A 25,393-nucleotide genomic window follows, 5' to 3' on the forward strand; every position below is an offset into this window, starting at 1 on the left:
TATTCAATTACAGCTCTCTGCAATGTACTAACCCAGGAAGATGGATATCTGTAAAAATCCCAGGTCATTCCACAGATAGATGTTTTTGAAGGCATCTATCTGTGGAATGACATTTACTGCTGTCTAGTGATACTGATATTCCACAGCACATTTTATTTAAAAAATCAGAGTTATCACAATTTGACGCACTGATGCGTGTGAGAGGTTCAAATGGCAAAAAATATTTGTCTCATTTGCTCAGTAAAACAAAGGGAGAACTGAAGTATTGCATTAAGTTTCCTTCATGCTCTTTGAGCTGAGTTATTATTATTTATAGTTTTCATAATTATTGACTGTAGCATTTAATCACTGGCAGTTTTATGTCATTTTAAAAACCTTTATAAACTATTGAGCTTTTCAGTCGGTGTTTCACAGTCTAATATGGTGTCTTGATGCATACTCAATCTCTCAACTATTTAGGAGTCTTGCATGTTGTTATATGAAGATTATTCAAGTATCTTAAACTTGTACAAATACTTGTGGTAAAGAAAAAAGTGCATCTCTTCACTTTGAGCAGAAGGCGCAGAGGTGTGAATGATAGCTAGAGGATGGGCAGTTAAAACCGGAAGCTGAGCAAAGTCTTTTTCAAAATATGACTTGAATGTCGTTGGTTAAATCTTAGAACATACATGTTTTTACTAAAATAAATTAGAGGGAAACTTATTTTGAAAGTTTTACCGAGAAGTTTTCTTATTACCCATGCTAGCCGCCCTGATTCATACCTAGCTAGATGTTTGTACAGTAAGTTAATTTGGTGTGCTTTTTATCGATATATTGCATCACAGACTGCACGCCATTTCTATCCATCAAAAAGGAAACATCCTGAGAAAGTCACAGAAGCCTTCGGCTCGAAACATCCCGGAAATGGCACTTCTTCCTCTTTAGGAAGTGAAGACATCGATGAAGCAGTTCGGCAAGTCTTGCTCAACTTCTATTTAGCTCATTAATCGTGGATATCCTGAGTTGGATGATAAAATGGCTCTCACTGAGCATATTAAGATGATCTGCAAAATTATCAAAGATATTGTTCCAGCTTTCACCAGCGGGATTGTCACAGTGAGCATCATATCGTGTGTTTTATTTGCAATCCAAACATGTTTGAGCTTAAAACAAGGCATCTTCAGCATCGGCGCAAGTGTTTTTCAAAACGGACACCTATACTGCATCCTGATGTTTCCCTTTTACCACCGAACCTTTGCTCAGCTTCTTCTGAACATCACAACTTTGGTGTTTCTCAGCGGGAGCTTGGAGAAAGGTGTGGGGACGGTCCGTTTCCTCTTTCTGTTCCTCCTGCTGTCCTCGATCATAGGCTTGTTTTACAGCTTCATGGATCTCCTGCAGGAGGACGGCTTCCAGGGTCACACTGAGGGGTTGGTTCCCGTCACTCTTGCCTCTGTGGCTATAACTACCATGCACACAAAGATGACTAAAGCCTTTCTATGTGGAGTGAGTTTTCCCACTATGGCCCTTCCTTGGGTGTTCCTTGTCATCACCACTGCTCTGGTCCCTCACTGTGTGCTGCCCTGTAATGTGATTGCCATCCTGGTTGGGGTGATGTACGGTAAAGGATGGGTCTCTTTTCTGGACATGTCTGAGGCAAAGGCTGGAGTTCTGGAGAAGTTGTTGCCTTTCAGGCTGTTCAGGACCGTCAGCGGTGATATGTTCATCCCAGCTTCCTCCGAGGACAGGAAGAAGACCTTGCTTCCACAGATCAATCCCACACCTGGGTCTTACCCAGTGCAAGCTTATGCTCCATTACCCACTGCCAACACTGCTGCCATGACTTATGAAGGCTGGCCACACCAGGCGAGTCCCACACCACCTCTTAGTCTTCATGGACATGTTGCAGGACACAGCTCTGGACACTTTTCACCACAGAGTTTCGACCACAGCTGCAACCACAGTCACAGCCATGGCCACGGTCACAGTCATGGTCATAGCCATGGCCATAAGAGCGGAGGATCACTGTTACAAGAGTAGATATTTTCAGATGAGTTTGCCTTGGCAAGGATCCACTTATGAAGGCTTATCCTATATAAAAGCTACTCAGTTTTTATCATCTATAAGATCCTGCAGCATCTCAGCACTGATTGTTTCTGCCTGCTTGTATAATTAATTGTAGTTTTTTTTTTTTTTTGAAAGTTCAAATATTTCTGGTGACTTGTCATTTTTAAAAATTCCAATTTTCTATATTTTTATTCCTACTAATTAAAAATTAAATAAAAACCTTCTAATCTCTTTCTTACAAATTGGAAACCAGAATTGATGCACAGAAGTAACAATACAGACCATGCAGTTAATACAGACCCTAATAGGGCTGTATTAACTGCATGGTCAACCCATAAGAAAAATGACAATCAAGTATAACTAATAACCAGTGTGCAGTGTTGTTGGAGCAGTCATGTTTTCCCAGTATTTCTTAAAATATTCCAATCTTTTTATGGTAGTATTAAAAAACTTATTTTATTAGACCACCAAATTCAACTATTTATGTTCCTGGTAAGAAATGCATGTAAATAATTGCAACTTGGCATCAAGAAAGCAATAATGTGCTTTACCAGTTTTTGTAAAAGTACATCTGAAAATTCATGGATAACTATATTTTAGCATTAAATATATTTTGATTAAAAGTGTTTGCACATACTGGTGGAATAACCAAATAACACCAAATATGATTTTTATGGCAGTGCTATTAATTTATGGGAGCTGCTGCGTAATCCTTACGCTAGTTGGTGATCTAGTAAAATTGCTAAGCACTGTATCTTTCTATTTTTCTTTTTTTGTCTGATTATCTGAATTTGGTGTCAGCAGGATGTACTCCACTTTCTGTGTTGCATCTAGACAAACAGTCCAAACAAATTTCACTGATTAGGTTTAGAGAGTGGTTTCCTTGGTGGTTTTGGTCCATTTCTCTGCAAGTTAAATTGTCATATTTACGCCTAAATTAAAGGCCTCTGTGATGAGTAAAACAGAAGTTTCTCTTTCACTATTAAACTCCCTGTTGTACTTGCACCATGGTATTAAACATGATGCAATTACAACAGTGCTTAAATCATTGTAACAACTGCAGGTTAGGAAAGCGTCTTAAACTCTGGATGCAAGTTCAAACAAGTCAAATGCACCTCCAGGGTTTTTTGTTTTGAACCTTTGCCTTTATCCTAGTTAATAGAAAATTTTTTGATAAAGTCACATTAGTGTGAAAACACAGAGCACCAAGACCTGAAACTGTTTGGTTTTATTAATACTTAAAAGACAAAATTATCATAATCTTGTACATCATGAAAAGTGACCACTGAAAAGCCCGTGTCCTGTACAATAAGTGACACTCGAATACTGATCACATCTTATTTTCACCAAAGGACTCATTCCTCCCAAGCGTCTCCATAGATGTTCTTCTTCACTGTACAGAGACAGAAGGAGAAATGCAAATTATTTTACAAATTACTTAAAAGACAGGCTGTACTTGCAAATCGACCTCTATCTATCCACCACCATTTTTTAAGGAAATTATCCTAGTCCTCCTGTAAGGTGCAATCCACACTGCATCTTGAATTATAATAAAAGGCAGTAATGAGGTCAAATTTCTCCCTCCCTACTATTTGTTTCCATGCCAGTTGCTCCTCTGCTTGTTCACGATATAGATGCAGGCGCATCACAGGAATAGGATTCTGCTGCCACGACTAAATAAGGTTTTCTTCTTTGATGGACTTCCAGACATTTGGTTTTGTACATTTTACTTCCTTGAATTCTATAAGATTTTTTTTTCTCTCAGCTGTTGCTATAATTTAATTATTGTGTCATTTAATGCTAACTTACAGACATTGTCAGAATTATAGACTATGAAGCAACTCCTTTAACAGCTAACTTTGAACCTCTGTAAGACACCACTTTAGAGACACAAATATACAGTTCTATAATGTTGGTTATCTTCCATCTAGTTTGGCCAAGGAAGGAAAAAAAAAGTATATATCAAGTTCTATATATGCCTTAGCAGTAACCACCTACCATCTTTCTTGGGTCTTTCTGGCTCTTTTGCAGGTGGTGTTTTGAGCAATGCGTCAGCTTTCTGAGTGAGTGTGACCTCATAGTTCTCTCTGTTTTTGAGCCTCAGGTCCTCATAGAGGATAGACTTCCTCTTGGGCTCCTCCTCTTCCACATATGACTGGACTGAAATTTACAGGGCAAAAGATGGGATTTAAAAAAAAAAAAGTTCATTTCTACTGGAAAGTTTTGTTGAAATGTTTGGATGATTAAATTAACTCAGTCTGTGAATTCAGTGGACACCTTTTGCAACTTACATGTTTAATCTCAGTAAGAATACAAGTTACAATATAACATTTGCAAAAAAGTAGTTTGATGCTTTATACACTGATTACTTTTTAGAATGAGAGGATTAAAAATTAAAAATAGTATTTTGCAAAGAGGTATGTTTGGAGGTGTGAAGGGGAGACTTTTAAACCCAAGAACACTGTATCATCAAGCATGGGGGTGGTAGTTTATGATCTGCAGCTGTTTTGGTGCCAGTGGTACATTATACAAAGTGGAAAGAATAATGAAGAAGGGCCACGTCTTAATGCATGCTCAATAATCCACGTAAGGAAATCTGAAATCTCAAAAAAGTTGATTTTGTTCATCTGGACGCAGCTACTTCCTAATTCTTCAAATTCACCTAAAATCAGCAGACGAACGATTGAAACTTGGGCACAACTGAGTGTTCCAACAGGACAATGATCTCAGTACTTTAAAACTGACTTTGCAATAGATAAAGCAGGTTGCCATTAAGCTGGAGTTGCCTTCAGAAAGCTTAGACCTTAAAGTCTATTAAAAAATTTTGGAGTATGCTCAAAAAGTCAGACCTGTACCACAAAATCAACAGATTTAAATTAACCAAGAAATCCAGCCAGCACTATGCCAGAAGCTTGTTGATGACTACCAGAAGCATATGGCTAAGGTGCAACTTGCTAAGGGACATATAACAAAATATCAAGGGAGATATGTGTATCTATTTTTGAGCCTGTGTGGATTAGAGAACATCCAAAGTAAATTCAAATTTGTGCAACCAACTCTTGTTTTGTTTTGTTTTTAAAAAAAAAGTAATTTCAGATGTATGCCGAACAAGAAAAACTAGTAAATGCTGGACTTTGATGACCACCTAACTGTAACAAGTGAAAAGGATAGAAAAGGTCTTTCCTTTTCACTGGTAGCACTTTTCTATTCTTGCTGCAAGCAAAATTCAGAGAGCACTTTATCAATACAATATTAACACTCGTGGAAAATTAACTGAAGACGGCTAGTGGGAGCCGCAAACTCCTTGCAAAAAAAGAGAACAGGAAGCTATGGCCCCAGGACTTTCTTTTGGTGAGCTACTGTGGAGAACTCAATTGTGAATAACCCACATATTGCCCGTTTGGAATACCTGGAGCAGTAAAGTCATCTCCTCTGTCCATCTGTGCTGGTGGGTCTGGACTGTAGCCATATCCATAATCTTTGCTGTAGGTGTGGCTCGAGGCTTCTGCAGGCTGGAATATGGGTTCAAAAGACTGAGAGTCTGGGTCACCCAACTCTGACTGAGGACCCTGGGATCTGTAAAGAAGGGGACAAAATGCTAAAGGCAATGCTGCTGACAGTTAATCTCAACAGGCCAGCATTTAATTAAGTGTATGTGATACTCACTTCAGTGGAGGCAGGCCTGACTTCTGTCTGATAATCTCGCCAAGAGGAGAGTTCTCCAGCCTCTTGAATTTTTCCTGACATGTTTTCATATATGACAGTTTTCCAGCCAGGTAGCCACAGAAACCAGCAACTGTAGGGTCAAACACAGTCAAAAAAAAAAAGAAACGAGAAAACAACACAAACTGAGTTTAACAGAGAGGTTTTTCTTATTCTACTCAGTAAATACAGGGCAAGTGTGTGTATGTGTGTATCCCACATATTTAACACTTATAAACTTACAGGCAACTTTGGGTAAAGATCCAAATCTTGGAGATGCAGACAGAGCCCCTGCAAATTTAACACATTCATGTCAACTTGAGTATCAACATGTGACAATGTTCATTTAACTGATATTGTGCCGATTCCAGTACAGCAGGGATGTTAAACACATGGCCCTGGGGCCAGAATGATCTCGTCCCTCTGGATGCTTTAGAAAATGTGAAAATTACAAAGGAGAGCATAAATTTCAACATTTCACTGTGCTTTCTGTCAGTTTTAGAGCCATCTTAGAAACAGAAATATCAGCAACCCATCAACAGCTCTGTCCTTGCCAGTCCCCAAGACTCCATAGAGGAAGTGGGTGAGAGCAGGATGTTAACCATGCTAATGTTCATTATGGACATTAGCATGGTCCACATCCACAGTCTCTTACCCCCTGCATGAGACTGTGGATGCCCTGAGCAGGTCCTTCAGCAGTAGACTGTTACAGACACTGTGTAGGAACGAGCACTATCGCAAGTCCTTCATCCCAACAGCAGTCAGAGTGTACAATGTAGACACAGAAAAAACACCATCTAAAAATACTTGTGTATAAATATAATGTCTAATTTACTTTTTCTTTCTGACCCTTGTAACAAGGGAATTTCCACAGTGTGGAATTAGTAAAGTATCTATAATTATAGATTTTTTTTTTTTTAATTATTGTTAATACTCCATTAATTAGCAGAAGTTCAAGTTTTTCACTATGTTCTTTAGAAATCAATGTTTTGTGGTAAAATTCGATCAAATTTATCTGTAAAATAAAAAACAAAGCTACATTTCTTTCTAAACATTTAAGACCAAAGTGACACGCCAATTCACTCCCACATATTTTCTTTATAAATTGTTTTCATAAGACTTCTCTTACGTCTTCAGAGTGAAAGAAAGAGGAACACTTTATAATACGTATGACTGATCTGTCCTATTGAAAACCAGATTGGACTGCTCTGAATGTGGCCCACTGTGTAAAATGAGTTTGACACCCCTGCTCCACAGTATGAACAACATTACCTCTGGCCACTAGGGCTTGGGTAATAGCCATGCTGATCACAGAGAAGGGCACCGCTGTGGAGAAATCATAATGATGTCAGTGTAAACACGACGGAGTCACAACAAACAACATTTTCACATCCTAAACCATCAAGCTGGCGTGCACGGGAAACTTACACCTGTAAAAAAAGCTCTCCTGGTTGCACTCTCTCAACACTCTCCTCTCTTCTTCTGTGGGGATGTAGTCAATGTTCAGCGGCGTCTGCAGGTTAACGCAAACACCTTACTGTTAGTTAACAGCCGCTAGAAGTCATAGAAATCCATGCAAACGTATCCATCTTCAAATTACTGAAATTAAAACGGAGGGCAACAAAGCACACACCCCTCTCCATAAAACTGCGCGTGCAGTTCATCCAAAGTCACTGCCAGCTACCGTAAGCTAACGTGTTAGCATCTAAATTAGTGCGTGTTTATCTCCATGTTTTACCTGCGCCGGTTGGTGCTGCCGCTCGCCCGGGAAACCTGTAGTGGAGGACGACATACTGACGATAATGTCCAAGCTTTCTGACACCTCAAAGCATGTGAACTAACATAGTATAAGCCACTCGGCGTACTGACTTGTCTAGAGTTTGGTACAATGTCATTGCTACAGATTGGTTGACATTAACCCGGAAGTTAAAGGAAAGTTGCATTTGTTTAGCTAACAAAAAAGGAGAAAAGAAAGCCTGTTAATCTCAGTTTTACTGCTGGAATGTAATCTCCCATGAACATGATTCCAAATAATAAAAAATAAACATCGTTGCAATTGTATTACTTTAAAACATCAGAAAGCGCTCTCAACTGGGTCTTTTATTTTGGAAAAAAAAGGCTGTTAGAGCGGTACTAATGTTGTCAACCCGCTCCCTCTAGTGGAGGTGAACTATTTTCTGTCACTTTCCGGTTCACATCTTCATATTATGCAAACTATTTAATTGTTTTCATAATCATAACTGCCTTATTGTGTGGCTATTGGTTTGCTGGTAAGAAGAATACATTTTTTTTTAGAGCCACACGCCCAAAGAGATCCGATACTAATGAGAATTATTAGAACAATAGTTTCTTGCCTGTCAAATAGTGTAATCTTGGACATTTGTCATAGAGTCGGTTAAAGACGGCTAAAGACTCTATGACTCTACTTTATTACTAGTAGTCTGATTACTAGTAATAAAGTAGTAATCAGACTACTAGTAATAAAGTAGCTGAAGATACAATTTAAAAAGGGTTCTTTGCTAAGTTGTCTGTTATGTGTAGACACAACACTGTTCCATCTCTTAAATTGCACAGCCTTTTCATGAACAAATCATTCATAGGTCAGTATTAAGTGACTTAAGAAACAAAAAGCATTCCTGTGAAAATAGCCAGGTGCAAGTACTTTGATTTAATATAAACAAAAAAACAGCCATTGTCTTTTAAAAGACCTTGATAAAACTGAAGAAGCATTTCTCAAGAACATTTTAAAAACATGACAGGAAAGTCTGGCTGCTAGAAAGCAAAATGAGGGGTGACTCAAGATGTTTGCACAGTTTGTCACATAATCATATATGTGACAACGTATTTTACAATACTGCAACTTTTATAATATACATTATGCATGCTACGTAATATTTCAATTGAATAACACATTACATTTTACTATAATTTTGTCCATGTTGTGCTGATTATTTAGACTTTACAGACAGCAAAATACTTTCCAGAGTTGCACAACTAATTTTTCTGTACTTCGTTAGTGATGTATCAGTTTAGGAACCATTAATGGCAACTTGATTTTCATTAAAAATAATATACAGGGCCACAAATGGGTGATAAGAGCCAAATTGTGCAGTGCTGTAATATCATGGTATAGTGCCTAGATGATGCTGTTGCACTTGTAAACTGAAAAAGACTTTGCCTCACATCCTCCTGAGAACCAGCCTATTAATTTATGTCCTCTTTAATGGACAATTGTTTTTGTTCTATGTCTTTGGACATATTTGAGCTACCATAATAAGCCCCGTTGTGTTCAAAAGAGAACATCCTGGCTTTTCCAATGATATCTCATGTGTTTGGGTGGCCTCTTTCATCTCCAAATAGGCGGGACATCACAAAAGAAGTTCAACTAAAACATAATTGTTTACTTGGTTTTCAGAAGGACATGCCATGTAGAGGCACATATATGCATCAAAGGTCTTTTAATGCTTCTATTAAGGAGAAGATCAAGCCTGTGAATCTTTTTATCCTAAGCATGTTCAAAATAAGTACAGCAGAAGAGAGACCACAACCAATAAAAGTAAAAGAAAACTAAAAGACAATGTCAGTTGTATCCTTTGTCACCTTAGTTATCTTCCATTTGGTTTTACTGCATGGCAGGAGATGCAAGGCTAAAGGGTATATGTGCCTTAACTGTGTTGGTGTGCGATGGAGGTGCTCCTGTTTAGGGGTAAGGCCAAACTGGAATGCTAAGGCATAATCAGCCAATTAGAACTGTAGCTGGGGAGTTGTAATTTGTGGGCTTTTGGGACAACCAGACGGGCACCTCAGTGCACTGGGTTGCAGAGGGGCACAGCTTGGCTTCTGGGACAATCAATACTGGCAACGGTTTCATTAGGTCACTGCAGAGTTACTTGAGCTAACCACACTGTTACATAACTGGGCCACCCAAGTAGCTCTAAGCTGTGGTATAGGTACAAATTACTTGCTGAGTTAACTGTGGCACTTTGGTTTGTTTTTTGGATTCATATTAACTACCCCCATTTCACCCCCCCCCCCCCCCCCCCCAAAAAAAAACAAAAAACAAAAAAACAAAAAAACAAAAAAACAGTTACACATTTGCTTGGTTAATCTATCTAAAATCAATTATGTCTACTAAAGCAGTCCTCTTACACAGAATTCCTTTATGAAAGTTAAGGTGTTCAGTATTTGTTGAAAGTGCTTCAAAAAAATCAAATTAGCACTTCTTTAAAATGGAAAATTATGAGTTCATATTTATTTCATGTACATCCACATTGACAAGCTGAACCTAATAAATTAGCAACAGAGCATTTGGTCAGATGGGAAGGATACATGGAAATGTCCCACAGGGGCTTGTTGTGCACTAGAGCAGTGGATTCTGGGTTCCCATGCTGGCGCAGCTACCATGGAGATTCAGTGCATCACTCTGGCGCAGATTGACTTTTTTTGTTTGTTATGAAGAGTTTTATGGAGCTAAACTTAATTCACTGGCAGTTTGAAATATTGACCAATGGGTAGCTGGATTAGGAAAATCAATAATTTCTATCCAAAAATGCTCCAAAAATACACTCAAGTTGGACTTGTATGACATTATAGACCCACCCCATCCCCAATACAGTCAATGATCACACCCCACTGCCCTGTGTGGTATAAATAAATCTTTGTCAGGGCATCCATTGTGTCTGTCACCTCTTTCCCATGTTAATCTCAGGGTCCACCAGCTGGAGATATCCTCACTCTGAGAGCTGTGCATGAGACATGCAACGAAGAATTATTTTTTTTAACAGCTAAATTAAGCACAGAGTTTTTGCTTTAAGAGTTCATGTTTTAAATGGATGATCATATTTCCAAACGGGACACGCAAACAGAACTGATTATGAGTTTTGCGTGCAAAATGTACAAAGTACATCGGTAGGGTAAGTTTAGCAGCAGGTGTGGAGGTGCAGTTGAAAGCTGACGCCACCAGCCTGAGACTTATCAGGTACAATGTGAGTTGGATTGCAACACCACTGACAAAAAGATTAAAGCCGAGTCAGGTAAGAATAATCAAAGTTTGGAAGGTGTGTTTATCTTATCATCGTGACGGAAGTGTTCCCAGTGATGTGAACACTGCACATCACATTTTTTTATCTGCACAAAGGCAGCATTTTTAAACCGGAGGCTGAAGTAAAAAGTGCACGGGAAGGATGGACACACTACACCCGCCACAGGTGAGGACAGACATGTCTCAGTCAATCTTCTAATTATTTTTGCTGCTGTTAACTGAAAACTGAATGCAAAACTGGAGTATTTAAGTTAATAAAATTATATGATGGATTGGGAGAATCAGTATGGGTCAAGAGTTCATGAACTGCAACATTTGTATGGTAATACGAGGATGTGTGGAGATTTTTAAATTATATTTATTTATAAATTCTTAAAATATGTTTTAACATACATACTGCTGTGTATGCATGTGGCTCTTAATTCATGTGGAAAAAAAACACGTTTATTGTTACTGAGCTGGAATTCAGAACAGAAAACACTGAAATTAAGTCTGAAAATGATTGGATGTGGTCCACTGAAGCCCAGCATGTGAAAACTAAAACTGACGTTCAATATTAGCTGTGCAGTAATCCTCTTATGAACAAGTAATGATAGAAAACAGGGCACAGCTTAGACAAATGTGACACAAAGATCAATACATGTATCAATACATGGCATGAGACAAGATGTGTGTGTGTGTGTGTTATTCCTGAAGCCAATACCTGCTAGAGAAAATTAGTTTAAAAGCGAGGAGCCGATACAGCTGAATGAGGTTTTCTGTATCTATGCTTAGTTTGCTGCATTGTTAGTTAACGGCAATCATCACTCTAACAAATTGCAGCAAAAATAGAGGAAATTTTACATAGCAATGCATCATTCTGTGTAAAAGCTTGCTGCATTTAGGGATAACAGCAAGCTACTTTACAGTTTATGTATAATATGGAGTTTTTTCTTTGTGTTATCTAAATATTACAATAGCGTTGATATAATTTAAGTATTATTTATGCTAAAGAATAGTTTGAGAATGACTAAAGCTAAATGAGTGAAAATGAATCTGATTTTTTTTCAGCAAATGGCTACAAAAAACAAATGTAAGGAAGACAACGATGAGAAAAATGGATATAAAAGTAAAGGTGTGTAAGGAAAAGCTACTGATTGATTTAATCAGAATTACATGTGTGTGTGCAGCAGGACAAAAATGGTCTTTTTTCTCATGTTTATAGAAATCAAAGCGAGCCCTGCACATTCCACTGCGGCTCTGATCGTGGATGAGCCGGAGGAGACAGATCCATGGGACCTACCAGAACTGAAGGACGCGGGTGTCCCGTGGTCAGGTGTAGACTCGTTGTTTCTAATAGTACAAGCAATGTCTCATCAAGGACTGTGATAAGACAGTCCTGATAAGATGAGCACATTGTTAATAACTATTGCATTTACAAATCAGGCCTAGTGATTAAGAACATTACCTGTACATCACACCATAAAGAGCTGCAGTAAAACACAAAGTCCTGCAGCTAAAGAGTTACTGTTTGTTACAGTGATAATTAAAATAGTCACTGAGAAGCTTTTATATTTGATTTTTAAACAAAGTGAACCCCCCCCCCCCAATAAGTTTATGTGTTTAGGAGTTTTTCCTCATGTACACCATATTAATTTTCAGTGTGTTAATATTCAGTGTGTCCTATTAAAGGTGTAAATGCTTTTGCAAACACTTGTTTCATATTTCGAGTTTGTCTGTAAGTTTGATGATTTTGTAAATATTTATTTAAAAACAGCTTTAAGTGTTGATCTGTATAAAACTAAAAGAATAAGACATAAAAGGTTTTCATGTTTTAAAACATTAATACAAACTCTAGTTTGCTTCTGGATCATCATTACCTCATTTTAAGAAGTTCAAACATTGATCTGATTACTTGAACAGTGTACCAGTAATAAATGGTAGTGTTAGTGATAGCAGTGAACAAACGTCCTGTTCAGATAAGATAAATTAGGTAAATTTGCTTTGACTGCAATAGAGGTTAAGATGAACTCTAAAATTATAGAACATAATACTACTAGTATATAAAATTATTAGTGCTGTCAGCGCTAGTCTTGTTAAAATGATGTTAACGCCATAACCGCATTAACGTGGCAAATCTCCGTTAGCGAGTTACTGCGTGGGGCTGCACGGCGTCAATGTGTTAGCGTGGTTAGGTCGTTAACGCATTAACGCCGTGCAGCCCCACGAGATTAACGCTGACAGCACTAAAAAATATACATGAATTACTATATTCACTTAGTTGTTACCCTCCTCCTCCACTGGACTATAGAGTTTACAATAAAGAAGAAGGGGGGGGGGAGTAAGGTGTATTTTTGTGTAATAGTGCTTTTTTTCAGTCAGTTATTTCAGACATGTTGATCTTGTATATTTTGCTTTGTCTCTTTCTCTTTGTTTCAGCTCTGGATACCAAAGGGAAGGTCCTCAGAGTGCTGATATCAGTGGGGAAGCTGATTCTGCTTTTAGGTTTCCTCTATATGTTCGTCTGTTCTCTTGACATCCTGAGCTCAGCTTTCCAGCTTGTGGGAGGTACTCACTCTTAAACTTATCAGAAGCTGTGAGTTAATGTAATATTGAGCAATAAACTTGCAAGCTATAGTCCTTTTACCACAGCAGACATCTTGTTTTTAAGACACTGTGCAAGTCACCTTTAGCAGTACTCAGTTCTACTACTGTTTAAAATGTACCCGATCACCAATCCCAAGCATAATATATAATATTTTTATATTCAAAAATAAAATATGGTATGAATGTGAAAATGTTCACTCTCTACTTTTCACCTGGTCCAGGTAAAACGGCAGGTGACATCTTTCAGGACAACGAAATTTTGTCCAACCCTCTGGCTGGTTTAGTCATTGGTGTTCTGGTCACCCTGCTGGTCCAGAGCTCATCCACTTCCTCCTCCATAGTTGTCAGCATGGTCTCGTCTGGTTGTGAGTATGAACTTCTCCCCTCTACCAGCACATACAGAGACACATCCATGCATAGAAAACTCATCATGAGTGAGGATGATATTGAAGGAGGTCTTTGTGTCTCCACAGTGTTAACAGTTCAGGTAGCCGTTCCTATCATCATGGGCACCAACATCGGCACCTCGGTCACAAACACTCTAGTCGCCATGACGCAGGCTGGTGAACGCAACACTTTTCGGAGGTAATGAATTTGTGCATCATGGAAGCTTCCTTTCCTTCTGCTAAACAGAAAAAAGTAACCCAGGAGAAAATATGTGTGTGTTCTTCATTATATTGTAGTAATATACAGAAATATATACCTTGCGAATCTTGTGGGCATTCTCCCACGGTATCTAGAGGAACACCCTGATGAATTATAGCTCTGTTCAGACGTTTACATGCACTCATCATGGGCATCGATGTATGGTTATTCGGGGATTTCCATGTTTTCTTTTAACTGCTCTTTTTCCAGAGTGAACTTATTGTACAGAATACATCTTTACTGACTTAAAAAAAGGATTGAGTGCATAAATTTGAATTTTCTGTAATCTACACATGGTCAAAACTATATACGCAGGATCAAATATATACTTTATCCACTCCAAAACTAGTTTTGATGTGTGAACGTCCAACTGTTTCCAAGTTTCAACCATCTAGCTGTTGCTTTGAGATGAAGTTAGAGAATGTGTAGGACCTTTAGCTTCTCCTTTGCTTCACCATATGGGGGTGGTGTTGAAGGTCTCAGTCCATGGCGACATAATACTCACTTCACTGACCGTTATGTGGTATTTCAGAAGTTTCTAGTTCATGGCAGGCTTTTTCCAGAATATCTTAAGCAATGTCTTCTCATCCCGGGTAACAGTTTGGGACTTCCTCCAGAACTCTACAGTTCTTCTTCTTTGCTGGCAAAGAGAAATTATCAGCCGTAGTCTCTCATGATCAAAAAATTCTTGCTTTTATTTTTTTTTTAACATTTAAAGTCAGTAAAATGTATTCTGTACAATCATTCCACCCTGAAAGAAGAACAGTTCAATGAAGTCATTAAAGCCAAAAATTACCATGGCATTCATGCCAATGATAAATACATGTAATAATAATAATAATAATAATAATAATAATAATAATAATAATAATAAATTTTATATATAGGCACCTTTCAGACCCTCAAGGTCACCTTACAGTAACACGTAAACAATACCATAAAAAAAGATAAGAAAAATGTATATATAGCAAACATGGTAGATAAAATTTAGACATAAACAGTCATAAAAGTATAAAGGCAAATATAAAAACTGGGCAAGGTAAAAATGGACTCAGACGGATCAGGTGTATGCAATTCTAAATAGATGAGTCTTGAGACGTGATTGAAAAGTGGTGAGACAGTGTGTGGTCTGGAGAGCAAGTGGAAGTGCATTCCAAAGTCTCGGGGCAGAACAACTAAAGGCTCTGAGTCTAATGGTAGTCAGGCGAGCAGGTGGAACTGACAGAAGGGAAGCTGAAGAAGAGCGGAGTGTACGGAGGGGTGAGTATGTATGGAGAAGATCGGATAGATATGGAGGAGCAAAGTTATGAAGCGCTTTGAAAGTGAGAAGCAGGATCTTGAAATTGACACGGAGGTGAATTGGAAGCCAATAGAGCTGTTTAAGAACAGGTGTTATATGTTCAGTGGATCTAGTTCTGGAAATAATACGAGCAGCTGTATTTTGAACCAACTGCAGTTTATGGAGGGATTTATGAGGTAAACCATAGAGAAGAGAATTACAGTAATCCAGATGAGATGTGACAAGAGCATTGACAAGTATGGCGGTACTGATATTATTTATATGTGCTGTGAAGGACAGAGTGCTATCGAGGATGACACCAAGACTCTTAACCCGAGGGGAGGGTGTGACAACAGAGTTATCAATGGATAACGAAAGACTGGTTGGAACTGTTTTGATCTGGTGCCTATTAAAATTAATTCTGTTTTATTGCCATTAAGTTTAAGAAAGTTGTGAGTAAACCAGACCTTGATTTCACTTAAACCGTCAGAAATGGATGTGGGTGGGAGAGTAGCTGTGGGTTTGGAGGATAGGTAGAGCTGGGTGTCATCTGCGTAGCAGTGAAACTGGATGTTATGCTTCCTAAAAATATTACCTAGGGGTAGGAGATAGATGATAAAAAAGTAAAGGACCCAGGACAGAGCCTTGGGGTACACCGGAATTAACTGGAGTAGATACTGAACTGTAATTGAACAAACTGTGAGCGGCCAGAGAGATAAGAAGTAAACCAGGTGAGTACTGTACCATTGATGCCAATAGATGCTAATCTATGAAGGAGGATGCGGTGGGACAAAAGCTGCTGTAAGGTCAAGGAGAATGAGAATGGATATAAGTCCAGAATCAGCTACAAGCAAAAGATCATTGGTGATTTTTACTAGGGCTGTTTCTGTACTGTGACATGAACGGAAGCCGGACTGAAACTGTTCATACAAGTTATTTCCAATGAGATGATGATGAACCTGTGCAGCCACTTGCTTTTCAAGAATTTTTGCTAGGAAAGGGAGATTTGAACTTGGCCTGAAATTTTTTAGATTGGAGAGATCTGAACCATTCTTTTTCAGTATTGGAGTTATTATTGCAGTTTTAAGAGAAGAAGGAACAGAACCAGATATAAGAGAGGAGTGTGCGATATTAGCAATCAGTGGGGCAAGAGACGGGAATGAGAGTTTAACAAGATTTGTTGGCAGTGGATCAAGTTTACATGATGATGACTTTAAGTTAGTAATTATGGAAGATAGCTGAGTTATTGTGGGAAGTTCAAAATTGGATAGAGAGGATGACAGCTGAGAAGGACAAAAAATGCAGATAGAACAATTGACCATTTCACAGGACGAGGGCAATTGCTGATGAATAGTCTCAATCTTGGTGTAAAAAAAGTCCATAAATTTGTTGCAAACTGTGGCAGAGTGTGTATGTATGGCAAAGGTATCTGGGGTTTAACAATATTATGCAATGTAGAAAACAAAGTGCGAGTGTTTCCTTCAGCGGATTCAATAACAGAGGTGTAGTAAGCAGATTTAGCATGATGAATAGCTTCTTTATAGTGTTGTATATGACTGAGATACATGTCTTTGTGAATAGTAAGTCCTGTTTTCCTGGATAGACGTTCCAGGCAGCGTCCAGTAGCTTTAAGTTGGCGAAGTTCAGATGAGTATCAGAAAGAAACAGTCCGAGTTTTTTGGGGAGCCAAGGTATCTAAGAGGTTGATAAGTTCATTGTTATAGTGTTATAGTCTATGGAAGCTGAGGCATCAATGGTAGGTAAGTTGTTAATGCCATGGGAAAGAGCTGATAGATCAATGCTCCTAACATTTCTAAAAGTAATTGAGCGGTTTTGTTTATTTTTTACGGAGCCCTGCAGGGGACATGGGAGAAAAAAAAATTAAGACAGACTTTTGCGAGATCTCGCAAAACTATCTCGGGATCTCGCAAAAGTTTTGCGAGATCTCGCAAAACAAACTCGGGATCTCGCAAAACAAACTCGGGATCTCGCAAAACTTTTGCGAGATCTCGCAAAAGTTTTAGCCGCATTCTTCCCGTTAGCTTCGAGCTAACGGGAGGTCGAGACCCACTACAGCCGGGAGGAACACAGCTTTCCCGGCACATCGTGCCTCGACCTCCCCGTCGGCTTCGAGCCGGCGTCCGAAGAATGCGGCTAAAAGTTTTGCGAGATCTCGCAAAACTTTTGCGAGATCCCGAGTTTGTTTTGCGAGATCTCGCAAAACTTTTGCAAGATGTGATGATCTGTCCTAAAAAGATGAACATAGATAAATTAAAAGTGTGATGAACTTACTGTGAAGTTATACATATTTCCGCCAGAATTACTTTATTGTATTTTTATGGATACTGTTATCTGCATTCAATTTTAGATAACTAATCCTGTGAATTTTATTTCATTTTATGATGATTTGTTCTTTTCTTGACTTGTTTACTTAGCTGTAAATGAATATTAATCGGTCTGTTTTATTACTCTCTTATTATCTGTATTATTATCTTACCTCTGAAGCTCTTTGAACTCCAATAACCTGCTACTATGTAACTGACAAACAGCCTTCTTTTCAACCTGAGATTCTTAGGCCTCCGGGAAATAAAATAAATACAAAATTAACCATGTAATATTTAATAAAAAATAAATAAATCAACAAACAAAATAGTTAATTAATTTTTATTTTATGACTCTAGAATTCTTTACCTGGAAAGCAGTGATATCACGCTTTCATCAAAAAGATCAAAGGTCATTGTTGTCTTGCTTTTGTGTTTCATTATACACTTAGAGCTTTCGCAGGGGCCACAGTGCACGACTTCTTTAACTGGCTCTCAGTGTTGGTGCTGCTGCCTCTGGAGGTAGCCAGTGGTTACTTGTTTGTGGTCACCAAGCTCATCACTGATTCATTCGAAATCCAGAGTGGAGAGGCCCCAGATCTGTTAAATGTGATCACTGACCCCCTCACTGAATCAATCATAGAGGTAAGATGTCATTATTATCTTAATTTTCCAAATAACAAACAAACATGCAGCTGCCTTATTCAGTTTTTGGTCATCAATAAGGTGAAAAAACATGCTTGACAGGCCTGGATGATACAGTAAGAGTGGCCATGCATAACATCTATATATAACAGCAGAATTTCACCTCTATCTAAAATGACATTGAGAACACAAAGTATTAAGTAGCACGATTCATTTCCTGAAAGATGAATGCTGACATGAATGTCTGTAGTCTATTGCTTTTTTTCACACTCTTAACATTATCAGACAGATAAGATGCTCATATATAAGACTGTTATCTCTCATGGTTTATAGTTCACAGTTTATTTCCTCCTCCCTTTTTCCTTCTGACTCAGCTGGATGCATCTGTGATTAGTGGGATTGCCACCAACGATCCAGAAGCTAAAAACAAGAGCCTCATAAAGAGATGGTGCCAAACCTTCACCAACACAGTAAGACCAAAGCATGTCAAATATATCCAAATATACTCCAAAGAACTAAGAATTAAATGCTGAATATATGTTTTCCACCCTGTTTCAGACCTTAATGAATGTCACAGTTCCTGGTCCAGAGAACTGTACCTCTCCTTCTCTGTGCTGGGTTGATGGCAATTATACCTTCACGCTAAAGAACATTTCTCAGACATACAATATAAAGAAATGTAAGACCACTATTTACTTTAATTTAATTATGTAAATAAAGGAATAATGTTTCCATCACAATATGATAGACAGTCTCCTTGTAGAGACATTTGGATTGAACTGTGTACTTTTCATTGTCCTTGTGGGACAGTAGTCTGCCCAGATTAAGCATCTCATATACATATATATACATTAGATATACATCAGATGTCATCATAATAATAGTGCAATTTACTAATAGCACTGTGAGTCTATCAGTAAATTGCATACAAAAGTTACTACAACATTATATGAACAAAAGTAGTGGGACACCTACACATTATACCTACAGGAGCTGCTTCAGCTTGGAGACTCATGCCATGAAGCTTCCAGCACACAGTTTTTGTGCTGATGTTAATGCCAGAGGTAATGAGCTGTTCAGTTATTGCATCAGTAGAGCACCGGTGACTTTTATGCACCACGCTCCTCAGCACTCAGTTTATCAGGTCTACCTCTTTAAGGCTGAGTTGCTGTGTTTCCCGAATGCTTCCACTTTGCAACAAAACTACTTCGACTTGATCGTGGGAAAGAAAAATGTTACAAACTGACTTGTTGCATTGCATTGCAGTACCTTACTCAAATTCAGTGGGCCCATTCTTTTACAAATGTTTATAATGGTAGACCTATAAACATTTTTACACTCCTGTGGCAATGAGGCTGAATGAAACACTTGAATTCAAAGACATGTTAAGACATGTAGGCCAGTAGTTTTGTCCACATTGTGTATTTCTTTCTTGTAATTATGTGCGTGTTTCTGTGTGTTGCCAGGTACACACCTCTTTGTGGATGTGAATCTGTCTGATATGGCGGTGGGTCTGATTCTGCTGGCTCTCTCTCTGCTCGTGCTCTGCTCCTGCCTGATCCTCATAGTCAAGCTGCTCAACTCTATGCTGAAGGGACAGGTGGCTGTTGTCATCAAGAAAGTCCTCAACACCAGTGAGCATCACTGCACTCTATAAATTCTGTAAAAAAAAACTGGATGTGATGTGTAGAATAATACATGAATGTTCTTGTATCTGCACAGATTTCCCATTTCCCTTCGGTTGGGTCACGGGCTACATCGCCATTTTAGTCGGTGCTGGAATGACCTTCATCGTGCAGAGCAGCTCAGTGTTCACTTCTGCCATTACGCCACTAGTTGGTGAGGTTAATTATGCATTCATCCATTACTTCTATCACCTCCATGTATTTATTATTAAAAACAGCATTGATGCACGATTGAAAATATTTGTTTCCTTCTGAATATTTTTTTCTAAAGATTTCTATATCTTGTTTGTCTTCTTTATGTGACTTTTTAGGCAGTAAAGGACAGAATCTGTCTGAAAGGAGTATTGTTCTTTTCTTGATATTTTTGTTTATCCATAATGACCAGGACCTAAATCTAATGACTGTAATATCATGGTGAAGCAGATAGTGATGGTTGTCAGACACATGGTGAAAATATGTATTCCAACCATGTCGTTTTTAATTCAATAGGCATTGGTGTCATCAGTATAGAGAGAGCGTACCCACTGTGTCTTGGTTCAAATATCGGCACAACCACCACAGCCATTCTGGCAGCCATGGCTAGTCCCGGAGAAACTCTGGCTGACGCTCTACAGGTCAGTCATTCCCACAAAAACACTCTCCTGTCCTGGTTAACATTAAATGTGTCAGTAATTGTATTTAGAACCACTACAAGCCTTTCTAAGGTTTTATACTGTACTAAAAAATCATTTTCTTAATTTATAATAATTTAAATATCATTGCAGGTACATCTTCTCATGAGAAATTATGTCATATTTGCTATTTAACATATTTCCTATGGTTACCTACATATTAAGGTCTGCAAAAATCCAAATGACTAATTTTACCCTAATAATAATAATAATATTTTATCCAACTAATTTAATTTTTATTCAACTGTGACATTTAGCTGAACTTTAAATTTGTGGTTTGAGGGAGAAATTGGGTGCCTCCATGAAAATTTGGGACAAATCGTTGTGGAAACAGCTGTTGGAAATATAAACTTACTGGACACTTCATTAGGTACACCTTATCAACTACTTGTTAATACTATCCAGAAAAGGCCGTTCTTTAAATTTGAACAAAATGAAAACTAAAAGACTTTCAAATCACATGAGCCAGTATTTTATTCACAACTCCAAGCATAGATAAGATAACAAATGTTAAAAGTGAGAAATCTTATAATTGATTAACAAAATGAGCTCATTTCAATTATGGGTGATTTCAGTAATCTCGACTTGTTGGTGCCAGATGAGCTGGTCTGCATATTTGAGAAACTACTGGGATTTTCCCAACAACTACATAAAAAATAGGTCAGAGGAGAATAGCCATACTGCTTCAAGCTGATAGGTACAATTTAAATAACCACCAATTAACGACTCTCAATGCACACCACATCGAACCTTGAAGCAGATTGGCTACAGCAGCAGAGGACCACACCAGATGCCCCTCCTGTCCGCTAAGAACAGGAAACTGAGATTACAGTTCACACAGGTTCTGCGACATTCAGATGGTTGGGACAGAATTAGCTGTAAACAACATACATGGCTCCATTGTGCTTTACATCAAAGAGTAAGGCTGGTCGTAGTGTTGAAATGGGGTGGGAGATATTTGGCACATTTTGACCCCCTAGTACCAACTGAGCATCTTCTGCTGGCTGCATCCAGCAGGATAACACACCATGTCATAAAGCTCAAACTATGTCAAACTGGTTTCTTGAACGTGACAATGAGTTCACTGTACTCATCCCAGCCTCCTCAGTTACCCGATATCAATCAAATAGAGCACCTTTAGGATGTGGCAGAATGAGAAATTCATATCATGGATGTGGAGCTGACCTATCTGCAGAGGTTGTACGATGCTTTCGTCAATATAGACCAAAATCTCTGAATCTTGTTGAATCCATGTCAGGAAGAATTGAAGTCCAAGCAAGGTGTACCTAATAAAGTGACCAGTATCTTTGTGGCTCTGACATCTCGTGCCAAATCATTTATTTTCAATAAAAAAGAAACTTATCAGGAAATTATCAACCTGTAAAAGATTACATTTTTTACTCTGAATTTGTAGCAAGCACTGATGCTTGTTGTTTGTTAACAATTCAGATTGCCCTCGTGCACTTCCTGTTCAACATCTCTGGCATCATTCTGTGGTATCCCATTCCATTTACCCGCGTCCCTATCCGGTTGGCTAAAGGTCTGGGCAACATCACGGGCAAGTACCGCTGGTTTGCTGTAGTCTACATCATCTGCTGCTTCTTCGTTTTACCGCTTCTCATTTTCGCCCTGTCGCTGGCTGGCTGGAAGGTACTGGTGGGCGTGGGTGTTCCTCTACTCATCATGTTGATCATAATCATTGTGATCAACATACTACAAAAGCGGAAACCTGGGTGGCTGCCTGCAGTCCTGCGATCCTGGGACTTCCTCCCACTATGGGCACACTCCCTGGCTCCCTACGACAAAGCAGTTGGGGTTTTAATCGCAAAATGCTGTTGCTGCTGCAAATGCTGCCAAGCTGCATCCGACGACCAAGAAGACAGAGCAGAACAATTGGAAAATAACAAGACAACACACACAGCAGTATATGACAATCATGCAATGAGTGTAGAGAATGAAGCGGAAGATGGGATGAAAATAGAGTTAAATATCCTGAAAATGACCACGCTTTGAGATTTGATATTTTAAGTGCAGTTGTGGTCAGAAGTTTACATGCACTCGTCATGGCCATGAACGTAACTGTGATGTTGGAGTTCTAATGATTTCTTTAACTGTTGTTTTTCCAGGGGGGAATTAAGCCAACTTACAGGACTTTAAAAAGCAAGAACTGGGTGCAAGTTTGAATGTATTTTGAATTTTCTCTAATCCACACAGGATCGAAATTATACATAAACTCATTTAGGTTGTGCTGATAGTTGTACAATGTTATTAAAACGCCTTTTTTCAATTCTTCAATTCAAACAATTCTCTGTAAGTACAAGTTATTTGTCACCACTTTGCCAACTTCTCGAAGAAGACCCCAACTCTCACCCCTTAGATGACAGGGAATTGTTCAGGAACATGTTGAGAAACCACAAAGGCTCAAGCCTGCCATGAACTGGAAACTGCTGGAAAACCAGCAGTAGGAACTGAACAATTGAAGCATGTTTTACATTGCCATGGACTGAGACGGCGCTGACCAAGACAGAAGTCCTTGCTCCAAAATCAACACCTTAAACAACTGATCTACAATTTTCAGCTGCCCACGTGGACAAGCCAAATGCCAAATTTTATGGTCAGGTGACACAAAGATTGAGCTGTTTGATCACAATGACAAGAGGTATGTTTGGATGGTTAAAGGTGAGGCTTTCAAACCTAAGAACACAAATTTATGGATTATGCTTAAAAGCCAGGTTTTTGCCAGGAGACCAGCCAATTTAAACCAAACTCTGCCAAGACTGATGGATGCCAAAAGTATCTGGTCGGACTGCAACTTGATAAGGGACATTTAATCAAATATGTCATTTTGACGCTTTGTGGATGAAGAAATTCCAAAATAAATTCAAACATGTGCACCCTATTGATATTTTTTACTGTCATTAAAGATGTATGCTGTCATTCCACCATGGAAAAAGCAGTTCCAAGAAATCATTAAAAATCCAAAAATCTCCACGATGTATTTAAAGTTCCTACCACAACTGTATGTGTGTGACTGTGTGTGATGCAAAGAAACATACTAATGGACATATTGTAGTGTAACATAGGAAATGACTGCGTAGACGAATGCACTAAAACGTTACATCGTTAACTGAAGTGACCTTGAAATACTAGTGGAAATCTATAATTATATTAATGTCAGCAAATCCTAGGAAAGGATGAAAACCAACCACTTTAGTTTCTCAGAGTCATCATATCGCGGCCCCAAACCTAACCCTAACACTAAGGCTAGCCAATCAGAATGTGTGTATGTGTGTTTTTTTCACAGAATATGTAATATTTGTTTTGGGTCTTTTTTTTATTTTTTTCTCCTGAAAGATCCTCCTTTACTTTTTCCACAGCATACTATTAGAGTGGGGTTAGAGTTATTAACTATGATGACTTAGATCTCGGAGTACTAATACTTCATAATTTAGCAAGTTTATGATTTTAACATCAAATCCGTTTGGCCTTGCTGAAGACATAAATGCAGCAAACATCAGTGCAATTCTATTAACCTTATAAAGGACATCATCATTTCTTAAAGCAGCTTGCTACTTTAATTGTTTTTACCTTCATTATTTAAATGAAGGGAAATTTTTATTTGACTATTTTTCTGCTGTAAATCAGGGCACAAGACAGGGAACTGTGACAGTGCCAGTCAAATACTTGCACCCAGACATGTTGATTTTCGCTGTTTGAAATTTTGCTATAAAAATGCTGATTTTATTTATGAGTCCTGCTGAGTTGGTGAATTTAAATTTTAATAGTTCCCTGGTTCATGATTAAACACTTGAAAAACCCAAAGGCTTCAACTAAACTTTGTGTTGTGTCATTGTGTCAGTATGCCATCATGATTTTCTGCCTGCTCATTGTTTGCTGATGAACATTTAGCTCATGTGTATAGCCTCAGAACTGGTAGCATCGCTATAAAGTGGTGCATGATGTGACAATTTTTAGCTACACAGACAAAGCTAGACTCAATCATGTTGACTTTGGTCTTTTAAATCAATTTGTGTGTGGATATAAAAATGCAGAATATCACCAGTCTTATCCTTTTGACATTTGAGTAACTGTATTGTCATGAACTAACATAACATAACATTTAACGTGCTAACTGTGGAGTCTGAGATGTAGTGCTTGTTTTTTTGTTTTTTGTTGTTGTTGTTGTTTGTTTGTTTTTTTGCAGTTTCATTGACACACCAACCTGTCATGTTTACCTAGTTTCATCATTTTCCCATTTTTGTATTTTTATACAGAGACAAAAAAAATCACTGTGTATAAAAGACACATTCAGATCTTTAAAACATCGTTTTAAGGTGTAGTATAACTTTGTAATTGAAGAGGTAATTGTATTCAAGGAATATATAGTCCGGAATTAGATGAATGCACATCTAACAATTTGTTTTTGTTTGTTTAATTGTGAGTTGTCCCTCCCAAAAAAAACTGTGTTAAAAAGGAAAAAGAATAAAATAATGCTAGATTCATCAATTGGTATGGTTTCCTGACCCGTTTATATGCTGATCATTTCTATATAGCCCTGTTATCTGTGTTATTTGTTTCTGAGCTAACCAAAGTATAAGGAGGGTGTTCAAAGTGTTAAGAGAGATAAAGACAGAGCCCTGCAGTGGTAAGAGTCACATCAGCAGGGGTCCAGAATACAAGGTCATCACGTGGTTCATGTAGGCTTTAGCTAGTTCCAGGAAGTGCATAATAAGTGAATACAGAGAGACAGAGCACTGTTTCTCCAGAACTAG

General features: G+C 38.3%; 3 protein-coding genes across 3 annotated transcripts; 2 read left to right on the top strand and 1 right to left on the bottom strand.

The window, feature by feature from the left end:
* Positions 1 to 667: 667 nt before the first annotated feature.
* rhbdd2 (rhomboid domain containing 2) lies at positions 668 to 2,682 on the top strand. The gene has a single exon (XM_085459506.1). The coding sequence runs from the start codon at positions 1,015 to 1,017 to the stop codon at positions 2,017 to 2,019; it is 1,005 nt and encodes a 334-aa protein (XP_085315632.1). The 5' UTR covers positions 668 to 1,014; the 3' UTR covers positions 2,020 to 2,682.
* A 577-nt stretch (positions 2,683 to 3,259) lies between these two features.
* Positions 3,260 to 7,709, bottom strand: LOC146707907 (OCIA domain-containing protein 1). The gene is made up of 8 exons (XM_085459507.1): positions 7,487 to 7,709; positions 7,177 to 7,261; positions 7,021 to 7,074; positions 5,992 to 6,039; positions 5,713 to 5,842; positions 5,456 to 5,622; positions 4,045 to 4,206; positions 3,260 to 3,439 (listed from the first exon to the last, which is right to left on the bottom strand). Exons 1-8 carry the CDS (start codon positions 7,538 to 7,540, stop codon positions 3,402 to 3,404), a joined length of 738 nt encoding a protein of 245 aa, XP_085315633.1. The 5' UTR covers positions 7,541 to 7,709; the 3' UTR covers positions 3,260 to 3,401.
* Positions 7,710 to 10,837: 3,128 nt separating this feature from the next.
* On the top strand, positions 10,838 to 23,610 carry slc34a2a (solute carrier family 34 member 2a). Its single transcript, XM_085459508.1, has 13 exons — positions 10,838 to 10,955; positions 11,840 to 11,903; positions 11,994 to 12,104; positions 13,208 to 13,336; positions 13,597 to 13,740; positions 13,849 to 13,960; positions 18,073 to 18,265; positions 18,640 to 18,735; positions 18,824 to 18,944; positions 19,732 to 19,899; positions 19,988 to 20,104; positions 20,440 to 20,564; positions 22,071 to 23,610. Exons 1-13 carry the CDS (start codon positions 10,932 to 10,934, stop codon positions 22,632 to 22,634), a joined length of 1,968 nt encoding a protein of 655 aa, XP_085315634.1. The 5' UTR covers positions 10,838 to 10,931; the 3' UTR covers positions 22,635 to 23,610.
* The last annotated feature ends 1,783 nt before the right edge of the window (positions 23,611 to 25,393 follow it).

Source organism: Copadichromis virginalis, linkage group LG6, assembly GCF_057382275.1.
Source record: "Copadichromis virginalis isolate Kocher_CV1m ecotype Utaka linkage group LG6, C_Virginalis_male_GT1.1, whole genome shotgun sequence".
In the NCBI taxonomy this organism is placed as follows: Eukaryota; Metazoa; Chordata; class Actinopteri; order Cichliformes; family Cichlidae; genus Copadichromis; species Copadichromis virginalis.